Source organism: Pseudonaja textilis, chromosome 8, assembly GCF_049901715.1.
Source record: "Pseudonaja textilis isolate UNSWEBS1 chromosome 8, rPseTex1.2, whole genome shotgun sequence".
NCBI lineage: Eukaryota > Metazoa > Chordata > Lepidosauria > Squamata > Elapidae > Pseudonaja > Pseudonaja textilis.
The window spans coordinates 19,578,311-19,598,235 of NC_141997.1; the positions used below are offsets into that span (position 1 = coordinate 19,578,311).

The window sequence follows — 19,925 nt, forward strand, 5'->3', positions numbered from 1 at the left end:
AAAGCATTATTTTAAAAAAGGGAAAAAAAGAAACAGGTCCTTTATTCCTTTTTAAATTCCGTTTTTAAAAGAATGTTTCTAGAGGAAATCAGATACTTGCAGCTATTTTATTACTTGCTCTGTAAGTAAACCGTTCCATAATTTAAGAAAGTATGTGACTAATGTAATATTTTGATTTGTTCTTTCATCATAGATTTACCAGCCACACTGTGGATTTACCCATTTTTTTCAACCTCATTCTTCGCCCTTCTATCTCTCCCCCATTTTATGTAAAAAGCAAATGAAATGCTATGGAGAGGCATGGAGTTTTGTTTCAGCGCCTATTTTGGGGATGGGGTGAAATTAACAAGTCTTTCCCTCCCAGCTTTTTTGTTTTTCTTTTCTTTATTGAAGAAATCTGAGTTTCTGGGGAAGGGAGGGGATTAAGCAAGAGAAAGATTTTGGGAAGCTTTCTTTTCATGCAGGCAAAGGAGACTTCCCCAAAGCCTAAGAGAGGTTTGTAGTCTCCTGACAGTTAGCTAATCAAGGCAGAAGCCATAGCTTCATTGGCTAAGTGTAGAAGTTTGTTTGGAAGCCTCTCTGAGATCGAAATGCAGTGCTAGGTCCTAATCTAAATGGGGTTTTCCCTCCTCCTGGGCTATTTTTTCATTTACAAACCTTTTTGCTGTTTGTCTGTTCCTTTATGAACCCAGCTAGGTGGTGGGCCTCCCAGGGCCTCCCTATGCATGAGGTACAGCATGCTCACTTAACAACTTGTGCACTTGTTTAATGGTGCATCAGGGAGAACGGGGTGGGAATTGTTGAGCAAGGCTGTCTCACTTAATGGTTGTCACCACTTGCGATCATAATGGCAGACTGCATTACAGTTATAAATCAAGGACCATCTGTACAGTGCATAAAAGTTTCATACTAATATGTATATATAATTGTATTCAAAGTGAGTGGGATAGAAATGAACCTACATAATGGTTTTAGATCATAAGTTTAGTTACTTTTACTGCATTCATCTTGTCTTGGCACATTAGTGAATTCAGATACTGGCTTTTCTGTAGAGGTGTGATCTCAGGCTAGATAGCTGAAAGGCAAATACAGTGTTATTACAATTATTTATACATACCTAAAGATTCTAGTGAATAATTTTTTTGTGTGTAGACAAGAAGATTTATGTTAGTGTAAAGAGATATATGAGGTATCCTCCTTTTAATACAATTAATATTGTTATTCTTTTTAGTATTTTATATTGCCCCAAAAACCTGATGAACAAATAATTGATTTTGGTATATTAAGTGCCACGGAAACTAGCACCATTATGTTTGCAGTTCTTAACAGTAATCCAATTCAGGTAAGAATCATCCTTCTTTCCTTTCTTCCTTCCCATCAATTTCATTATTTATGCTAATACTATCCTATTTTTCTAAGCTTTTCCTAAAAAGCTGGAATGTTATAGGTGATGGTTTGACCATAGAACTCCTAGCTGCTGAAAAAGGCAATAGAACAACAATCATTGCTAGTCTTCCAGACTTGGAAAAGGCCAGTATATTGGATCAAAGTTCGGTAAGTTACATACTTCTTGATGTTCATTACCTCTTGTATTCTCTTGATTAAAAACACATGTATTGTGATTTACATTTTTAATAAATAACATAATTGATCCCAGTATATTTACTGTGCCTGATGTTCACAATGTAAGAAGTAATTCCTGGTAGCCTTGGCTCTCCCATCTGTTCAAAAAAAATAGAAATTTATTTCAAAATGATAAAAATAAAGAGACTCTAATTTGTCAATCTAATCTTGGCTAATCTTGGAAGATAAGCAAGGTTGTTTGATAATATTGTGAAGGGAGAGTTTCTGTGGATTCCAGAGCTGTTGGCTTGATGAGGGAGATAAAAAAATATCCTGAAATAAGTTAATGGCAAACCAATTCCATAATGTCCCCAACAAAAGTGCAGGAATATGTCTAAAACAGAGACTGCATGCTGCATCCAACCTCAAAATAATTTTGTGAGCCTTGATGTCACTCCTAGAAAAAAATGACAGAAAGCAATAATGCAGCACATTTCCAATTTTTATTAGTTTGAGTATAAAGTGTGCCATGCAGGGATCTCAAACTGCAGCTTGTTATGGAACGGACTAGGGGCAGCTAGTTTCTACCACAACTGTTAAACTGCCACCTTCCTATGACATTAGAGTAGCAAGCACTGCTTTCTTCCTGGACCAGGTAAGCTCAGGAACGCCTGCACTCCAGTGGTGGGATTCAAAAACTTTTACTACTGGTTCTGTGGGCGTGGCTTGGTGGGTGTGGCTGGGTGGGCATGGCTTTTTTGCAGCCCCCATCTGTTTTGGGGAGCTTCCTAGCCACAGAGGAGCCCCTGGGGGGTCGTTTTTGCTCCCCTAAAGCTCCTCTGGGGCTCTGGAAGAAAAGGAAAAGAGCAAGAAGCACGCAGCACCCCTCCAAGCTCTGTTTTGGGAGCTTCCTAGCCTCAGAGAGCCTCTGGGGGGGCGTTTTTGCTCCCCTAAGGCTCCTCTAGGGCTCTGGAAGAAAAGGAAAAGAGCAAGAAGCACGCAGCACCCCTCCAAGCTCTGTTTTGGGAGCTTCCTAGCCTCAGAGAGCCTCTGGGGCGGCGTTTTTGCTCCTCGAAGGCTCCTCTGGGGCTCTGGAAGGCAAAAAATGGAGGGGGGGCGAGCTTCTTCCTCCTCCATTTTTTGCCTTCCTGGGCTTCAGCAAGGGAAATCCCAGCACAGCTGATCTTATCTACATCTGATTGTCAGGAGGGAAATAAAAGAAATACCTTAGGCAAATGTCAGGGAGGCACACGGGGTGAGCAAGCATCGGGCAGGAGGGCGACCGGGTAGGGGGCGTGGCCAGCCAGAACTTACTACTGGTTCGGCGACCCACTCCAAATTCTTGCTACCAGTTCACCTGATCCAGTGCAAACTGGCTGAATACCACCACTGCTGCACTCCTAACTCTATATCAAGACCTCTTCACACCATTGCTAGGGCCACTCCAAGTTCATCACCACATTTCTTAACTTAAAACAAAGAGAAATGTGACAATGTCAGTGGGAGCAGGGAGCAGGCATTTCCTTATATGAAACTAAAAGTGCAGTCACCCCTCAGCTTAACCCACACAGGTACAGAACCACACTTCTCATCTTACAGCTATAGCAGTAAGAACTGTGGTAATGACAGGTGGGTCAAGTTCCTGCATTGGTCTAAGGCTTTTTCTGGTATCTTAGATTAAAAAAAACTCATGTAGAGAGAAGCAATAATAGAATCTGCCAACCCTGTGCATCCATCAGGCCATTTAGGTTCACTATGTGGATGTTCAGTCATTCTCAGAAAAAATAAGCAGTTATGCTGGCATTGTGCTGATTATAGATCTCGGTTAATTTTATTGCTGCTGCAGTATTAAGAAATGCCTTGTTGCCACAAAACTACAGAAGGAAATAGGAGAAATTGTACACTTCTTTGCAGCATTGGTTTTAATTACAAGAATTCAGAGTCTTTCTTACCAGATTTCAGTGCTGTGTCCATTGCGATAATAATAAATCTTCCATGCAGCTTTCCAGATAATTTGAGCTAAACACAGCTGTTCTAAAATATATTGTCTGATACAAATAACATTGATGGGCAATTTAGACTTAAAACAAAGAATAAATCATAGTTCTTTCAACATACAGATCACTCAAATGACTGTTAATTTTGGGGGGGCGGAATAGGAGACTAAGTTGGAGTACATAATTACTTTTATTTTTCAGGTAACATTGATGCCTGGTTCATATACTGTATTCAGAGTAAGATTATTACCGAAAGAACTTGAAGGGATCCATGATGGAGCTATACAAATCACAACAGATTATGAGGTACTTCTAAATTATAAATTATATTATATAAATTATATTGATCCTGAAAGTATTATGTATGAAAGTTAGAAACTGAACTAAACAAATTTAAAAAGGAAAAACCCATATACTTGCAGGTAGCTATTTTGATTTGCAACTACTGATCTTTTTTTGCTTGCCAGTATATTCATTATTTGTTATAATCCTTGATTACTCATTTACAGGTAACCCTAGACTTATGAATGGTCATTTAACCACTGTTCAAAGTTATAATTGCCTTGAAAAGAGTGCTTCATAGTCCCTAAAACATCCCTTCCATCACTGTTACTGACTGCATTTTGAGTGCTGGGCAACCAGCTCATATTTACAACTGGTTGCCAAGATCCCCATGATCATGGGAGGAACATTTGCAATCTTTTCTGCCAGCTTCCAATGGGGAAGCCAGTAAGGAGGGTTACAGATGGAGGGGAGCTGAAATTGTTCAGTAGGCTGCAGGAAAAGAAGAGAAATCATGAGGGTTCCAGCTCTGTATCTGCAGTCTGCTGTACATCCTACATGAAACTTGTACAGAAATTAGATGAAATCCTTTGCCGGGCTGCAGGAACATTTGAGAGTGAAAGGGCTATCTGTGGCAAGGATTTGAGTTCCACTTCTAGGAGATCATTTAATGACTGTAACTGGAAGCGCCAGAATTGCAGTTGTTGAGTGAAGCAATTATGTGGGCATCTTGCTTAATGATTGTGTTGTTCAGTGGCTGACATTTTGTACGTTGGGAACTGCCTGTATGAACAACTTTTTGGATGTCAAAAGCAGAAGCGTTACTTCTTTTTGTAAGTTTGTTTTCTGAAAATATGTTACATTAATTTGATATTTCTGTTACTTTATTCAAGTACAAAGGAAAAGTGCTAAATTGCCACAACAAAACTGACCCAGACCAAAAAAATGCAAAGCATGGGGCAGTTTGATTTCTTTAAAAGCACTGCCTTCTTAATCACAAATCTGATACAGGATGGCATCATGAACTTCTTTTATTTCTGATTTTCAATTCTGGGATAATGGATCTTTAAAAATAATGGTGGATATTAATTCAGTTTTTAAAATAAACATAAGCATCCATATGTTTTATAACATAGATTTTCATAGTGCATAAACTATTGGTGTTGTGTTGCATAGTGCATAAAATATTGGAAATGTGTTGATACAAAAATTAATCTAAGATTCAGATTAGTACATTTATATTTCTTCCTCTCTTTTCTATAGATTCTAACAATTCCTGTGAAGGCTGTCATTGCTGTAGGGTCCTTGACTTGCTCTCCAAAACACATTCTGCTTCCACCTTCTTTTCCAGTAAGCTTTTATTTGGAATTTTCAAAAGATTCTTCTTCATTTTTGGTTTTTATGATGGGTTAGAGGAAAGTTTTGCTAAATAAATGGTGTGCTATACTGCAGGAATTCATTGAATGCTTTGCACTATGAGGCATTTAGATATTGGATTGTTTTAATTTTTGAGCAAACTTGGAGTGCTTTCCTAACTTGCTCATAATTATAAAGGTATGCTGAGTATCTGAATCTATCTAATCACTAAGAAGCTAATATTAAGTGTTTCAATTACATTTCTGACTTAATAAGCATCTATTGTTAAAGGCTACTTTTTTGGCCTTATTTTTTATTAAAGACAATTTCTTTTTATACCTGTGCTATTGCACATTCAAAAATATAAATGCTTATGCTCTGTAACTTTAATTTTCGCATGAGTAGCATTTATAAACTTGAATTTTAATATGTGTACAATGCCTGTTCAATAGGAAACACAGATACAGACACACACACACACACACACAGAGCTAAACAGAAAGGAACCTGCCATATGTATGACAAGTTGTTGTTCTTATTCTATTACAGCGGAATTTTTCTTAATGATGTTGTCAAAGTTCCATTGTAGAATAATTTGTAAAATGGAGAAAAGAGAGAATAAGCTAAATTCAGTTTTATATCAGTAACTTACCTTATTTAACTTCTTTGAACATCTTTGTATTTGTCGTGTCTTTGCTGGAAGATTTCTGAGCCTCCATTACATACTGTATTTGGAGAGATATACAGAAAGGAAACAGCTTAGCTGTAATGTTGAAAGATTTTCGGAGTGTTTATCTACTTTTACAGTTCATTATCTTCTGACTGAACAGTTCAATCTTAAATGTTTTAATAAATTGGCAGACTTTGAAACATTTGCGTTAAAGCATTTCTTAACTTGTGATCATGTACTATATAGAAAATCATTCAACTGGTGTGGTTTAAATAGCCTAAATGAAATGTTATAGAGAATGTTTTTATAGTGGTCTTTGAACACTTCAAACAATTTAAATGTTTTGTCTGCTTTAATAAATGTGTCAGAATGTTATTACCATAGGCACAAAAGCATTAAAAGGAAAACATTTACATTTCTTCTTCTAGGGCAAGGCAGTTCATCAAAGTTTGAGTCTTATGAATTATTTCTCACAGAAGGTAAAAATACAGCAGATCCGATCATTATCAGAAGATGTTCGGTTTTATTACAAGAGAATACGAAGTAACAAAGAAGATCTAGAACCAGGGAAAAAATCAAAGGTTTGAGCATTTGAATATGATTCATATGAACAGAGTTATCTTTGGAATTGTCATCATTTATCAAGACTGCTATAGGCATGAAGGGAGATAGGGAAAGGAAAGGGTGGTGGTTTTTTTCTTTAGTTTTCTGTCTATATGGGAGGTTTTTTTTGTCTCTTTTTACTAGAATCAGTAAGAAAGACATTATTGCATTGGTTAAAAGGCTGAATACTTTGAGTGTATTTATTGGGGATCATGTAAGAACAGGGCTTCTGTAGATTACAAACCCTCTCACACATCTTTGAAATCTCCTATTCCATATATAAAACCACTAACTGAATTCTGGGTTTCTCAGATATACAAATGGGAAGTATTTCTCAGTTTTACCTTATAATTTCAAGTAGCTTTCTGCCGGTATTGGGAGTAACTAAAACATTTTATATTTGCTATCCCAAGATATGTTGTTGTTATTGAGGGTGTTCTTGCTTATATTTTTCAGATAGCTAATATTTATTTTGATCCTGGTTTACAGTGTGGAAACCACTGTTACGTAGGTTTGCCTTTTCTGAGTAAATGTAAGTAATAATTTATATAACCTATTAAAAGTGCTGTTATTATTGAAGGCATTTTGGATTAAATTATTTATTGTTTGTTGTTGTTTTTCCTAGCTGAATCAAAAGTACTGCACAGTGTATCAATGCAAGAAGATGCATGGGATTCAGATTGGGAGTTGCATGATAATTTATTCAGAGAATGGATTGGAATAAGAGATTATTCAAACAATCAGTGAGTTTATTTTAAAATATAGTCACATTTGGGTTAACTGCTTGTTAAAATGTTGTACATGATATGTGTTAAGCAAATAAGAAACATAAAAGAAATTAGTTTCTAATGAAATCACAAGAATCAATTTAGAAACTAGAAACTTAAGATAAACCATTCAACAAATATGCTGAAGAGGTTATCAGATTAAACAGTAACAATTGTTTTACCTCAGTTATACTAGGCATGCCCATAGAGAAGGCCACAAGTCAAGATAGAAATAAGTGAGCAACAATGCTTCACCTTTATAAATGAGTGCTTAATGCAAAAAATAGGTGGGGTTTTGATTGTATATTCATACTTGCTGTCTTGATCTTTTTGACACACAGAAATGTGCACATGTACAAAGGCACAATTCTGATTCTATTAGTCTTTTAAACAGTTCAGAGAATCAGAGTTTGTGTTCATCAGATAGTTGATTTTAGCATCTTGTGAATGCTTCTATTTAGCCATATTGTGGTTCATAAACTCTCTTGATTCCGTACTGTAAAAGCATGTGTCACTAATAGAGACCTTTATTAATAATGGTTCTGTTCATTAAATGTGTGAGCAATAGCTTAACTCTATGCCCAGCAGCCATTTTAAACAAATCTTCTAATTTCCACATTTATTTGTTTTCATTTATTTTTCACATTTTTAAACTCCCATCTCCCTCAGAGAGGGACATATGCCAATTATATATCGAATTATTTCATCATTTTACCATGGAAAATGTTTTATGTATTTCTCAGTATTATATTTCTTCTCCTTTGTATGATTATATTTCTATAACTAGAGTTGATAATATGTTTTAATCAAATATCCTTTTTTAATTCAAAAGTGTAATGCAGAATTGTGAAATTATGGTTTTTCTAGTACACGAATTCCATGAACTACTGTTATTTTTTGTTTGTTTAACGTTTTTTAATGTCTAGGCTGAGTGCTGTATTTGAAGTGGACACAGATCTTCAAAAGGCCGTGACATCCAAAATCACAGCAGAATTGGCTTGGCCCTCTTTACTTGGTTCACAGCACCAATTGGATTTTTCACTTACCAATACAAATGGTTCATCTGTAAGTCTTGGCACTGTTAATAGAGTAAAGCTTAATATTTTTATCTCTTTTATACAATAAATCTGAATCTAAATTTGTTCCATTAGGAAGAAGAAGTTGTTCTAGAAAATCCTGCGGATGTTCCCGTTTTTGCTCAGCTTCTTCCCATAGCACTATACTCTAATCCATCAGTCTTTATAGATAAGCTACTTGACAGGTAAGGGTTGATATTAACAGGGTTGATAAGGAGATTATCTGTATGCTCTATTGCCTTGATGTCATTTATACTTTAATTATAAGTTCCTTGTGTGTTTTTCTGTCTGATCGTTGCCTAACAATCCTTAGTGATGGTCACTGGTTTCAAAACGAGAGGGGTGACCATGGGATCAAAGTTCTGCTTCTGCTTGATATGCATTGTATATGCATAAAAAGGGATGGATCTTTGATTGCAGCTGCACCTGCAACTTTGAAACAAGCTTCTTTAAGCAAAAATATTTCACAGTTTTACTGAATATAGAGTGTAATTAACTTAGGATACTATTCAAATGTATATATTTTAATATATCTTTTCAAAGGGCTTATTTCTTCAAATAAATTTATATTTTTCTAAATAGATAAAATGCAACTAAATGAAATATTTTTCTTTTAGATTTAATTTAAGTAAGATGGGAGACATCAATTTGAAGACATTAGAATTTCAAGTTTCTAGAAATTGTGTAAGTAACCCTTACTTCTTGATTTTCTTCAGATGTCAATTTTGGTATAATATAGTAATTAAAAATAAGAACTATATATTTAGAATTCCTGGTTCAAATTGTATTTCCACTATGCGTTTAATGAATATCCCAAAACAGAATGAGCAGCTCTTGGAACATGGACCCATTCCTCTGCCTGCTGTCTTAAGTTGCCCAACAAGTTTACAAAACAAAATTTCTATTCTGCTAAATCACTGTATTGATGTCATGTTCTATACATCTCTCAGAAATCAAAGAGATTTTATTTATTTTTTAAAAATATAAATCTATGTCAAAATTAGTCTTGCTGCTGGAAGAAGCCAGTGACAAACCAAAAATAATATTGAATTCTATCTGATTATTCACATCTACAAAGTGTGCTTTGGTCATTGGGACTGTCATGTATTTACCTAAATGTATGGATTTACTTTTTATGTATTGAAACTTAAGATTTCTAATATATAGTGCATTTTATACAATTCTCTTAACTTCTGAATTTTATTCTCTTTTCAAAGGGTCAGACATTGCAGAGCTCCACAGGATTTATAGAAGGATTGTCTCGCCAGTCAGTTTTAAATGTAATTTTAAAACCTGGTGAGAGAAAATCTGTTAAAATAAAATTCACTCCAATCCTTAATAAAACTGTTTCATCCCTAATAATTATCAGGTACAGTATGTTTTCTGAATATAAGTAACACAAATATTACTTCTGAATTTTGACTACACTTTTTTATATTATTCAAGATAACTTGCAATTATTTTGTAGTTATATAAGAAATTAGGTTTTGTTTTGTTACAAGTATTGTATATATACCTGATCCAACTTATAGAGCTTGTCCTCCTAAAATATCTTTAATGTAAATAGATAAATAGATAGATGCCATCAAATCAATTATATACTTCTTTTTCATAAATACTTTGCATAAGAGGAAAGATGATTAGCTAAGATTGCCTTTAAGCTAAGACATATTTGCATGAAGAGACACAGCTGCATTTTAACCAGACATTTGATCCAATGATAAGCAATCATGGCACGCTCTTTGTCCAGTTGACACGTTTATTTGCTCAGTGAGGCAGTCAGAACACCATAGAAAGAACACCATAGAAAGCAACTAGCCTGCAATGGACTTAAATTTAATTCACTTAGGTTCTGTCCTGTCTAGTGTTAAATTAACCGTTAATTAGTGTTGTAGGAGATAGTCATATGCTTACTACCACTTTTAAACAATGTTGTTCAAACAATGTTGTGCAACAATGTTGAATGAGGGGTGCTTACAACCAGTCCTCAGAGTTCCAGCCAGCAGAACAGTCATGTATTTGTGACTTAGAAACCCAGTACCTGGCTTGCAATTGTGACACTGCAGTGAGCTGTGGTCACATGACTGCAATTTCCAGTGTTCCTTGCCAGTTTTCCACAAGCAAAGTCAATAGAGAAGCCAGTAGGAAATTCAAAATTGCATTTGTTACCTCTGCTTTTTTGCCTGTTGCTTTCTGCAGCGTCTGCCCATGGCATGTCCTGCAGCACTCCTGAGTACCCATCCATACTCCAGTGTGCTTTTCTGTGGCATTCCTGTGGCTCCTGTGAACTCTCCAACTTGCTTGTCTGGGACTCTGTTCCTGCTTAATGATCCGCATGGTCCTAGGGCAGGGGTGGGCAAACTATGGCCCGCGGGCCACATCCGGCCTGTTGGTCTTTTTAATCCGGCCCGCCGAAGATTGGTACAGAATTAAGGTTTGATGTGAATGATTGAATGATTGCATTCATTTGATTTTGATTTGTAATGACAGGCATTTCGACATCAGGTGGCGGCCCATCTGTCAAATTTTAAAAGTCAGTGAGGCCCCCGAGCCAAAAAAATTGCCCACCCCTGTCCTAGGGTTATAATGGTAGCCAGGACTGCCGGGATTGCCCTCACTAAGCAATGTGATCACGTAATTTTTCACTATATGATCACATTGCTGAACATTAGTGAAATCCCAGGCACAACTGCCATCGTAATTCAAAGACTAATAATTTGGGAGGGACCTTGGAATCCTAGTGGACAATCACTTAAACATGAGCCAGCAGCATGCGACAGCAGCCAAAAAAGCTAATACAGTCCTTGCAAGGGTTAGGGTTAGGTTAGAGGCATAGAATCAAAAACATGTGAAATATTACTACCAAAGCACTAGAAAGCAAAGACAAGATACAATGGATGGAAACTAATCAAGGAGAGAAGCAACCTGGAATTAAGGAGAAACTGCCTAACAGTAAGAACAATTAACTAGTGGAACAGCCTGCCTTCAGAAGTTGTAGGTGCTTCATCACTGGATGTGTTTAAGAAGAGACTGGACAGCCAGTCTGAAATGGTATAGGGTAGGATTGCCAAACTCACGTCATCACGTGACACATCACAACTTTTTTTCCCTTCACTAAAACCGGGCGTGACCGTGGCCAGCAAATGCCGCATCCGACCCGTGGGACATGAGTTTGACAGCTCTGGTGTAGGGTCTTGAGCAGGGAATTGGACTAGAAGACCTCCAAGGTCCCTTCCAGCTGTATTCTGATTGAAATCGAAATTGTGGAATAGCTTTAAAATAATTAAACATTGTTATGTGGTTAATTTTATGGTGATTCTGTTGCTTTTGTTTTGTAGAAATAATTTAACAGTAATAGATGTTGTAATGGTTAAAGGACAAGGAACAACAGAAAGCATGAAGATTGCAGGAAAAGCACCCGGAGTAGCCAGTTCATTGAGATTCAAAATCACTGAAGCGTTACTAAAAGATTGCACAGAAAGTGAGTATTTTAATTACGAGTTAAACCAGTCCATTCCATGAAAAAGTGCTCAAGAAAGATAGTCAATAGAGCATTACGTTTTTCTCTTTAAAAAATGACTAAGTGAAACAACGCCCAATGATGTTTTTATTAAAAAAATAAAGAAAACAGATATGGACATATCTTTTTTTATGAAACAACTTATGGATTATAATATTAACTATTTTGTTCTGTTTCTTACAGAAACAAAGTTAAAGGAGCCAAATTTTACTCTGAAAAGAACATTCAAAGTGGAAAATACAGGACAGCTTCAACTTAACATAAAATCCATGGAAATCAGTGGATATTTATGTGAAGGATATGGATTTAAAATAGTCAATTGCCAAGAGTTTGCACTAAGTGCCAATGCCTCTAAAGACATTGTCGTATTGTAAGTGTTCTTGTGCTGAATACTGGCATCAATTTCAGTTTACAGGATTACCCTAAAGTATGTGTTCTTTGGTTTGCTTATAAATAATCTCTTTTCTAGGGATTTACACAAATCCAGACATACATTTTGCTTCAGACCTGAAATGAACTTGTTGTATACCGGGTGTTCTGCCACACCATTTTAGATTGGCTGCACTTCAACAGAAATAAAACCTGCAATGTTTCAGCTTGTAACAAAATCCAGGGGATGTAGGGCAAAGCTAGTGCCCATCACTCATTCCTTCCCTCTTCTTTTGCATGGCCTGCCCCTACTTCTCCCCAGTTTTTCCTTCTCACTTCCACAGACTCCCCTAGCATCCCAACAGATCTGTCTGACTGGCCTGCCCATCCTTCTGAATTCTATATCATTGTTGTCTTCCCTCAGTCTCTCCCAGGCTTTTCGTTTGCAGCTGCTGCTAGTGCATTGGTCTATGTGGCCATAAACCTTTGCTGCTAATGTACATAAACGTAGTTGCCAAGGAAATTTCTTGGGTCTTTTTCCCCAGTCTTCCCTCGTCCCTCTAATCCTTTCTTCCCAGATTGAACTCCATTTCAGTTCTTATCTAGAACAAAGCAGCTGATCCATACATGGAACATTTCAGGAATAAAATGCTTTGTACATCGCTACCTTTTATTATATAAAGAAACCTACGTGTAGATCAGCAGAAAATAGGATGTTGGTTAGGACAAGTAATGTTCCATCCCCTAAATTATCTTCCCAGGAACTTGGCCAAGAATAATGTCTGGTCAGCTTAGCCAGAAAGCACTTAAAAAGGGCAAAGAATGTTGATAAAGCTGGGAGAAAATACTAGGAGGCAAGCAAAATGCTCTAGGAAACAGGAGAAATATAAGATAAATCCTTGAAAATGACTTCCTAGAAAGTAATTATTTTCATGAAATCCTGCTTCTGTGTGCACTATTGTTCTTAGTTCCAGCTCATTACCTCAAAGATTTCATCCTAATTACTTCACTGACCTTATCATCACTTACCATCACATGCTGAATCCAATCATGCATATTCTAATTCTTACAACCCTATATAAAGAAATTGCATCCTTGTCCCCTTTTTAGGTTTGCTGCATCTGCATCCAATACTAAAGTATTTGTGTTTCACTGGAATAGCATATGGGTCCATACTAAAAGCCCTGATGCCTTCCTGTTTTTGTAGGCTGTATAACATTTTTAATAACCAGATACTCCATAGTCAAATCACATCAAATTTATTACAGCCCTAAGGCCAGATACAAGCAAAATATCTAATAAAAGAAGTATTACATCCTTCTATAAATATATGTTTAACAGAAAAATGTATAATAGATTCCAAAAATAAATATGAACAAAGATACTAAAATAAATCCAAATAAAATAGTATTATAGAAAGTTGCAAATCTAAGTGGCGATTCATACAAGTGGTAACAGAAATCTAAGTGATGTGAGAAATTATTTTTGAGTCCTTGTCCAAAAGAACATTAAATAGAAATCGCACTCTGATGTGATTTTTATCAGACTATTCCAGAATATCTAAAAAGGTTAAATCATGGCAACTGGACCAAAGTTTATTGAACTGAGATGTTTCATTACTCATTCAAGTAACTTCTTCAGTCAAAATGAAAATTTTTGATTAGGCATAGAGACAGAGAGCTGTTGGAAAGTACTAACTCCTCCAAATTGACTGCAAATGGTTTCTCTCCAAAATGAAATGCAATATATAAATAAAGACTCAATCATCCAGGCCAAAAGTATATAAAAAAGTTAAATCATGACGATTGGACCAGTTTAATAAATTGAGATGTTTCATTACTCATCCAAAATAAATAGATGAATAATGAAATGTCTCAGTTTAATAAACTTTGGCCCAGTTGCCATGATATAACTTTTTAGATACTTTTGGCCTGGATAACTGAGTCTTCATTTACAGTGGTTCATGTATCATAATGCCTTACTCTGGGGTCTTTTTGGATACTGTATGTGCATGACAGAACGTAGCAATCTTGGACTCAGTATTCTATCTCAGACCAAGATAGAGGATAGCCTATTCTTAAATAGCCTAAATATCCAAGAGCCTTGTGGATTATAGAAAGTTCGTTAGACGTATCCTCACTATTCCTTTCCTTTATCTACAGTTGGGACAGGAACAAATTATAGTGGATGTTCTGTTAAGTTTCTTAGATTTTTCAATAGTTTTGTACGCTCCCATGTTATTTTACTTATATATACCTTGCCATGTACACCCAAAATGTTTCATAATAAAAAATGGCATGATTGCATAGTGAAAGAAATAAAGCAAAATTCAAGCAGGGCCCAAATGTGAAAGGATTTTCTCCTATTTAAAATAGAACATTCACATGCTTCACCTTTTCAAAATTGTTGCATGGTGGTTTTAACAAGAATTGACAGAAGTATTGTTGGACTATCAAAAATGACATTGACTTTTAGAATGGCTCTAACTTAATTTGAATGTGCAAAATTGTTTTTCTGTTATTGTTGTAAATCAGGGGTGTCAAACTCATTTTCATTGAGGGCTGCATCAGGATTGTGTTTGACCTTGGTCGACCGGATGGGCATAGCCAGCTCAACATCACTCATATTGGGAGTGTTTATGGTGGCCTGAGTGCTCTGCCAGAGAAAACGGAGCTTGGGAAGGCCATGCACGGCCCTCCTGAGCTCTGTTTTCACTGGCAGAGGCACCACAGGCCAGCTGTTTGCTGTTTCCAGGGTGGCCTCATGGACCAGATCTAAGCACCCCAGGGGCTAAATTCAGCCCACAGGCCTTGAGTTTGACACGATATAACCTGGATAAGTAGAAAGTCTTTCTTTATTCCAACAGGTTTACACCAGATTTCACTACTTCCAGAGTCATTCGTGAACTGAAATTAACTACAGCAGGAGGCTCAGAATTTATATTTGTATTAAATGCATCTCTGCCCTATCATATGTTAGCAACTTGTGCAGAAGCTTTGCCAAGACCAAATTGGGAGTTGGTGCTGTACATAGTAGTCTCAGGAATAATGAGGTATTAAGCATCTTTTTTTTTTAGTATTTTGTTTATTGGTGTTCTCTACTTGTTAAGAAAATAAGTCTTCATGCAGATTGTCCTCAACCTATGCAGTTGGGACCAGAATTTCCATCATAAGTAAATGTGGTAATAAGTTGAATCATCATGTAACCAGACCCAATTTTACAACCATTTTACTATCTCGGTCATTAAGTGATCACATTGTTGTTAAGTGAATCCAGCTTCCCCAATTGTGTATTGGTTGGAAACTGACTGGGAAATCACAAATTGTAATCAAGTGACTGAAATGTTGCAATCAGTCATAAAAGGATTGCTCTGAAATACTTGCACTGGTTGCCATTTATCTATTTTTTTATAAATTGAAGCAGGAAAAATTAAAACAAATCCTGTCCTATTGGATGAATCAATATTTAAGATTATTTTGTATAGCTTATAGTTTAGTAAATCAAGAAATTTTATAATTAGTATCTGTACAAATGGACTACCGTTGTATCTTTTGATTTTTAAGTATCAAAATAATAAAAGCACTTACAATTCTCTCGCAGTGTGCTCTTCCTTTTGGTAATTGGAACAGCCTATTTAGAAGCTCAAGGAATTTGGGAACCATTTAGAAGGCGCCTTTCCTTTGAAGCATCCAATCCTCCCTTTGATATGGGAAGGCCATTTGATCTCAGGAGAATACTTGGAATTTCATCCGATGGAAAGTATGGCTTTACTTGGAAATTTAATGCTTTCAAAGTGACAGTTTCATTAATGTATGTTGCCCTCAGAATGGATTTGGCCTGGACTTGCAATATTTGAGCAAATCTGTGTACATAAAGAATAATTATGGAACTGAAAATCACTGGGCAAAAATCACTAAACAATCACAAATGTGTTGTTTAGGTTATATTATCTTGCCTAATAAATGCCAATTAATACATTACTTTCCCAAAATTGGATTATCAATTTTAAGGAAAACAATGTTAAATATTATTTTAATCCTGGATGTATGTCCAATTCATAAATCCGTGGTATAAATCTTATATTTTGTAGCAATAAAAGTAGAAAATAAATCAAAATGCAAAAATAATTAATAATGAACAGCTTTATCCTTATCCTAATATACAGATCCTTTGGTATGATTCTATCATATTCTTGACTATATTATAAGTGATGCATGAGACCAGCCTTTAGTTATTTATAGAATTCTAAGGATAATATATGATGAAACTGTTATATAGAAAATATGTACATGAAATGGAATGGAATCTTAAAAGGGGATAGCAGTGATTACGGAATGGAAACTTATTTAATATATTGAGCTTTAAGATCTAAATTAAGCATTAATTCACATATGTCTTCACTGCATTAAAATTAAATTTAATACCTAGTCATTAACATCTCAGGCATTTTAGTAAGTAGGTTGATCCCCATATTTTAAATATTTGTATTGTATGATTTAAAGGCGGTTATTTTTATTTCAGCTTGAATCCCCTTGGATCAGAATCAAATCACAGCTCTTCCAGAGGAATCTATGGACCAGGAAATTCCTCATCACGATCGAGTGCAGGAAGTCATAAGCAATGTAACTCATCAGTGAATCTACACAGCAATAGAAATTCAGTTGAAGTTGATAATATGAGATTTAAAAACAGTTCTAATATTGCAAACAGAACTTCTGTGCAGGCAGGTTTTGCACAGTCTGTGAACAGAGCAGGTTCTGTCTGCTTGGATTCTAATGCTGTAACTCAAAGTCATACAGCAGGCAGGAAATCTAGAAGTACAAAACAAAATTTGCAATCAAACCAGCAGCATGCATCAGTTTTACTAGATCAACATTTACCAGAGCTACCAGTGGTATCTCAGCAACAAGAGCAGCAGAATGAAAATTCCTCATTACAAATGCAGCATCCTACACCTTCACATTCAGAATGTGCTAACAATACAAGGCATAGTTCAGAAGATTCTGATATTGCCACTCTAATGGAAACCATGGATAAAGACTTTGATCACCCAGAGTCACCTTCTCCAGAGGTATTTACAGAACAACCACCCTCTCCAGTAGCAAAAAATAAAGGTAATAAATTATTGATTAACTGTACTTTTAAGTAGTATAGAAGTAAGTATATGAAGTTAAATTGGGTTGTTGAAAGAAAATATTTCTAAACAAAACAAGCCTGTATCATGCATTTCTTCTTTATGAGCAAGCACAGTACAAGGTTTACTGATCCAAGTCAGCAACCACTAATGTACAGGTAATTCTTGACTCACAAAAGGTGGTCTCATGACCCCAGACCATTACAGATATGAACCTGTTGCCAAGCACTTGGATTTTGATCACATGACCATGGGGATGCTACAGCAGTCATGAAAAATGGTCATGTCACTTTTTTCATTGCCGTTGTAACTTCAAATGGTTGAAAATTGAAAACTACCTGTATCTCTGTATTGGTGATTTGGAGAAATATTGCCAGATAATGAAGATGACAGAAGAAGCAATAACTTACAATGGTAGCTGTTTATACTCCTTCCATAATGGGGAGGGACGGGGAAGCAAGCGAACCACTTTCTTCTGTATTTCCACTATCTTTAGGAAATGCATATGCCCTATTGCATATTTTGGAAATGGGCCAGAATTGTTTTTAGAGGTCAAGAAGAATTTGGCAGTTGGTCTAACATTTTTAATATGTGTACATGTGTCTCTCTGCAGAAGAATCCTGGGAACCAAAACAAACTTTAGTGATGTGTTTTCAAGCTTTAAAAAATGTGAGCATGCACAAATGATTGCTTGCACACACATACGCACACATTTTCTCTATGATTTTTGGATACAGTACAGATCAAAGGGTCAACACTGTACAAGGTTTTGAAACTACAGTATTACCGTATTGTCCATCAAAATACGTTGCCCGTAGGTCTTTTTTTATTTGCCTCAAAGATAGGGCCATTTTCCCCAGCCTGAGAAATCCAGAGAATGTGCTTTCCATTATAATACTTTTTATTTGCATTGTCAGGGGAGAATGTAGGTATTCTAAAGAGAGAAAGCATAGCACACAAGATTCTTTTTCTAAATCAGTCCAGTTTTCTCCTTTATATTTGTAACATTGGAAGATAAATACTTCTGAACCTGGTCTTTATATCTTGGTAACTCTATAAACTGCATGCAGTTAACACCTATGTTGCCCTGCCTTAACCCTGTTCTGTTCTGCGCTACTCTGCCCTGCATGTTTGCCATTAAAAGTTTGGAATGTAGTAAAGGAAACAAGTCATCTATGATTTTAATTGCTCTGCTTTTCAGCATTGCCTGCAACATTGTGGTCTTCGTCAGGGACCAGTGTATGTATCTTAAACCCAGGTTTTATCTTCAATTAAATGCATTCCCATTCTTAGCTTAAGGGTTGTAAACAAAAACTTAACTAGCAAACTTCTGTGGGTAGCACAATGTTCGTTTTCTAATTGGGTCTTCTTCTTGGGACCTCTCCTCTGGAAATTGTCCCTCTCCAGGGACATTGATCGCTCCACCCAAAAATGGACCCAGAGGTCTTCAATTCATCCTTGATATTTTTTTCAGGTCCTAAAACTTCTAAAAACTGACTTGATCCTCCAGCTGCCTTTGTGCCATTTTTCTTTCTAGCTACAATCCTTCTTAGCGCATTTGAACTTATTTAATTCACTCCCGGCTACTTTTGCAAACTGAGTGTAATTGTTCTAAAGTTAGTTTACATATTTGGGACAGACCTGCTCCATATATTCTTTCCCTACAAATGGGACTTTCCTACTTTAAGTCCCTAATATGCAGAAATAGAGCTGATCAGTTCATATGGCTGACAAGTAAACTTTACTTCACATGCATGGCCTACCATCATCCATTTTTATTCTTTGTTCCAGAGGGATTTCAGACTAAAGCATTAGATACACAACCCTGGAACAGTTATCTAGCAGAAATATCTTGGCATTATCCTACAATCCCATCCAAAGTGAAACATCAGATCATGGAGATGGTGATAGTCACTGAGTCATCAAAGTGACTTAGATGTTTGGCTACTGGAATGTGTGGATTGGTGGGTAAATGACCCAGGAGATTATGATACGAAACAAAAGTTGGACTTTAAAAGAAGCAGAATAGGAAGAGTATTTGCACCTTTGAAATTTGATAATTCAAACTAATCCGAAACTCTCACTAAAGGCACAAATGGCCAGGCCCCAATTCTTGTACTTTGGAGACATTCTGCAAAGACACAGCTCTCTAGAACCTAGAAAAGGTTCTAATGCAGGACGAGTGGAAGGGAAGGGAAGAAGGGGATGTCCAGCAGCAAAGTGGTGATAGACATTCCATTGGGACACTGGAAAGAACAGGATAGGAATAGATTATCATGGAGAAAGTCAATCTATGTGGTCACTAGGAGTCGAAAACAACATAATAATAATGGCATAAAATCAATAAAATACAGTATTTACCAATAATTTTAACATAAACTGTTATTTTCATGTTATGGTTGGATTTGCTTGTTGGTAGAATTTTAGAGTAACATTTTGATTGATTTTGGTAAGTTAAATAAAGCAACTTTGAGGTGTCAGGATACAGTTAACCTGAAAATGAAAATTTTGGTGAAATTTATTTATTTACAAAATTTATATAGCCATCTCATATATATGACTCTGGATGGCACACAAAATTCAAACCA

The 19,925-nt window shown here is 36.1% G+C and overlaps 1 protein-coding gene across 1 annotated transcript in view; it reads left to right on the forward strand.

The window, feature by feature from the left end:
• The window catches only part of TMEM131 (transmembrane protein 131), a 93,424-nt gene that overhangs the window by 60,606 nt on the left and 12,893 nt on the right, over positions 1-19,925 (forward strand). The window contains exons 16-31 of the mRNA XM_087938456.1: positions 1,232-1,342; positions 1,420-1,554; positions 3,762-3,866; positions 5,106-5,192; positions 6,297-6,449; positions 6,928-7,003; positions 7,097-7,214; positions 8,165-8,303; positions 8,390-8,499; positions 8,932-8,998; positions 9,532-9,683; positions 11,653-11,795; positions 12,018-12,204; positions 15,070-15,255; positions 15,804-15,962; positions 16,725-17,317. Of these exons, the coding sequence (XP_087794582.1) occupies positions 1,232-1,342; positions 1,420-1,554; positions 3,762-3,866; positions 5,106-5,192; positions 6,297-6,449; positions 6,928-7,003; positions 7,097-7,214; positions 8,165-8,303; positions 8,390-8,499; positions 8,932-8,998; positions 9,532-9,683; positions 11,653-11,795; positions 12,018-12,204; positions 15,070-15,255; positions 15,804-15,962; positions 16,725-17,317 (2,521 nt within the window). The remainder of the gene's footprint in view (positions 1-1,231; positions 1,343-1,419; positions 1,555-3,761; positions 3,867-5,105; positions 5,193-6,296; positions 6,450-6,927; positions 7,004-7,096; positions 7,215-8,164; positions 8,304-8,389; positions 8,500-8,931; positions 8,999-9,531; positions 9,684-11,652; positions 11,796-12,017; positions 12,205-15,069; positions 15,256-15,803; positions 15,963-16,724; positions 17,318-19,925) is intronic.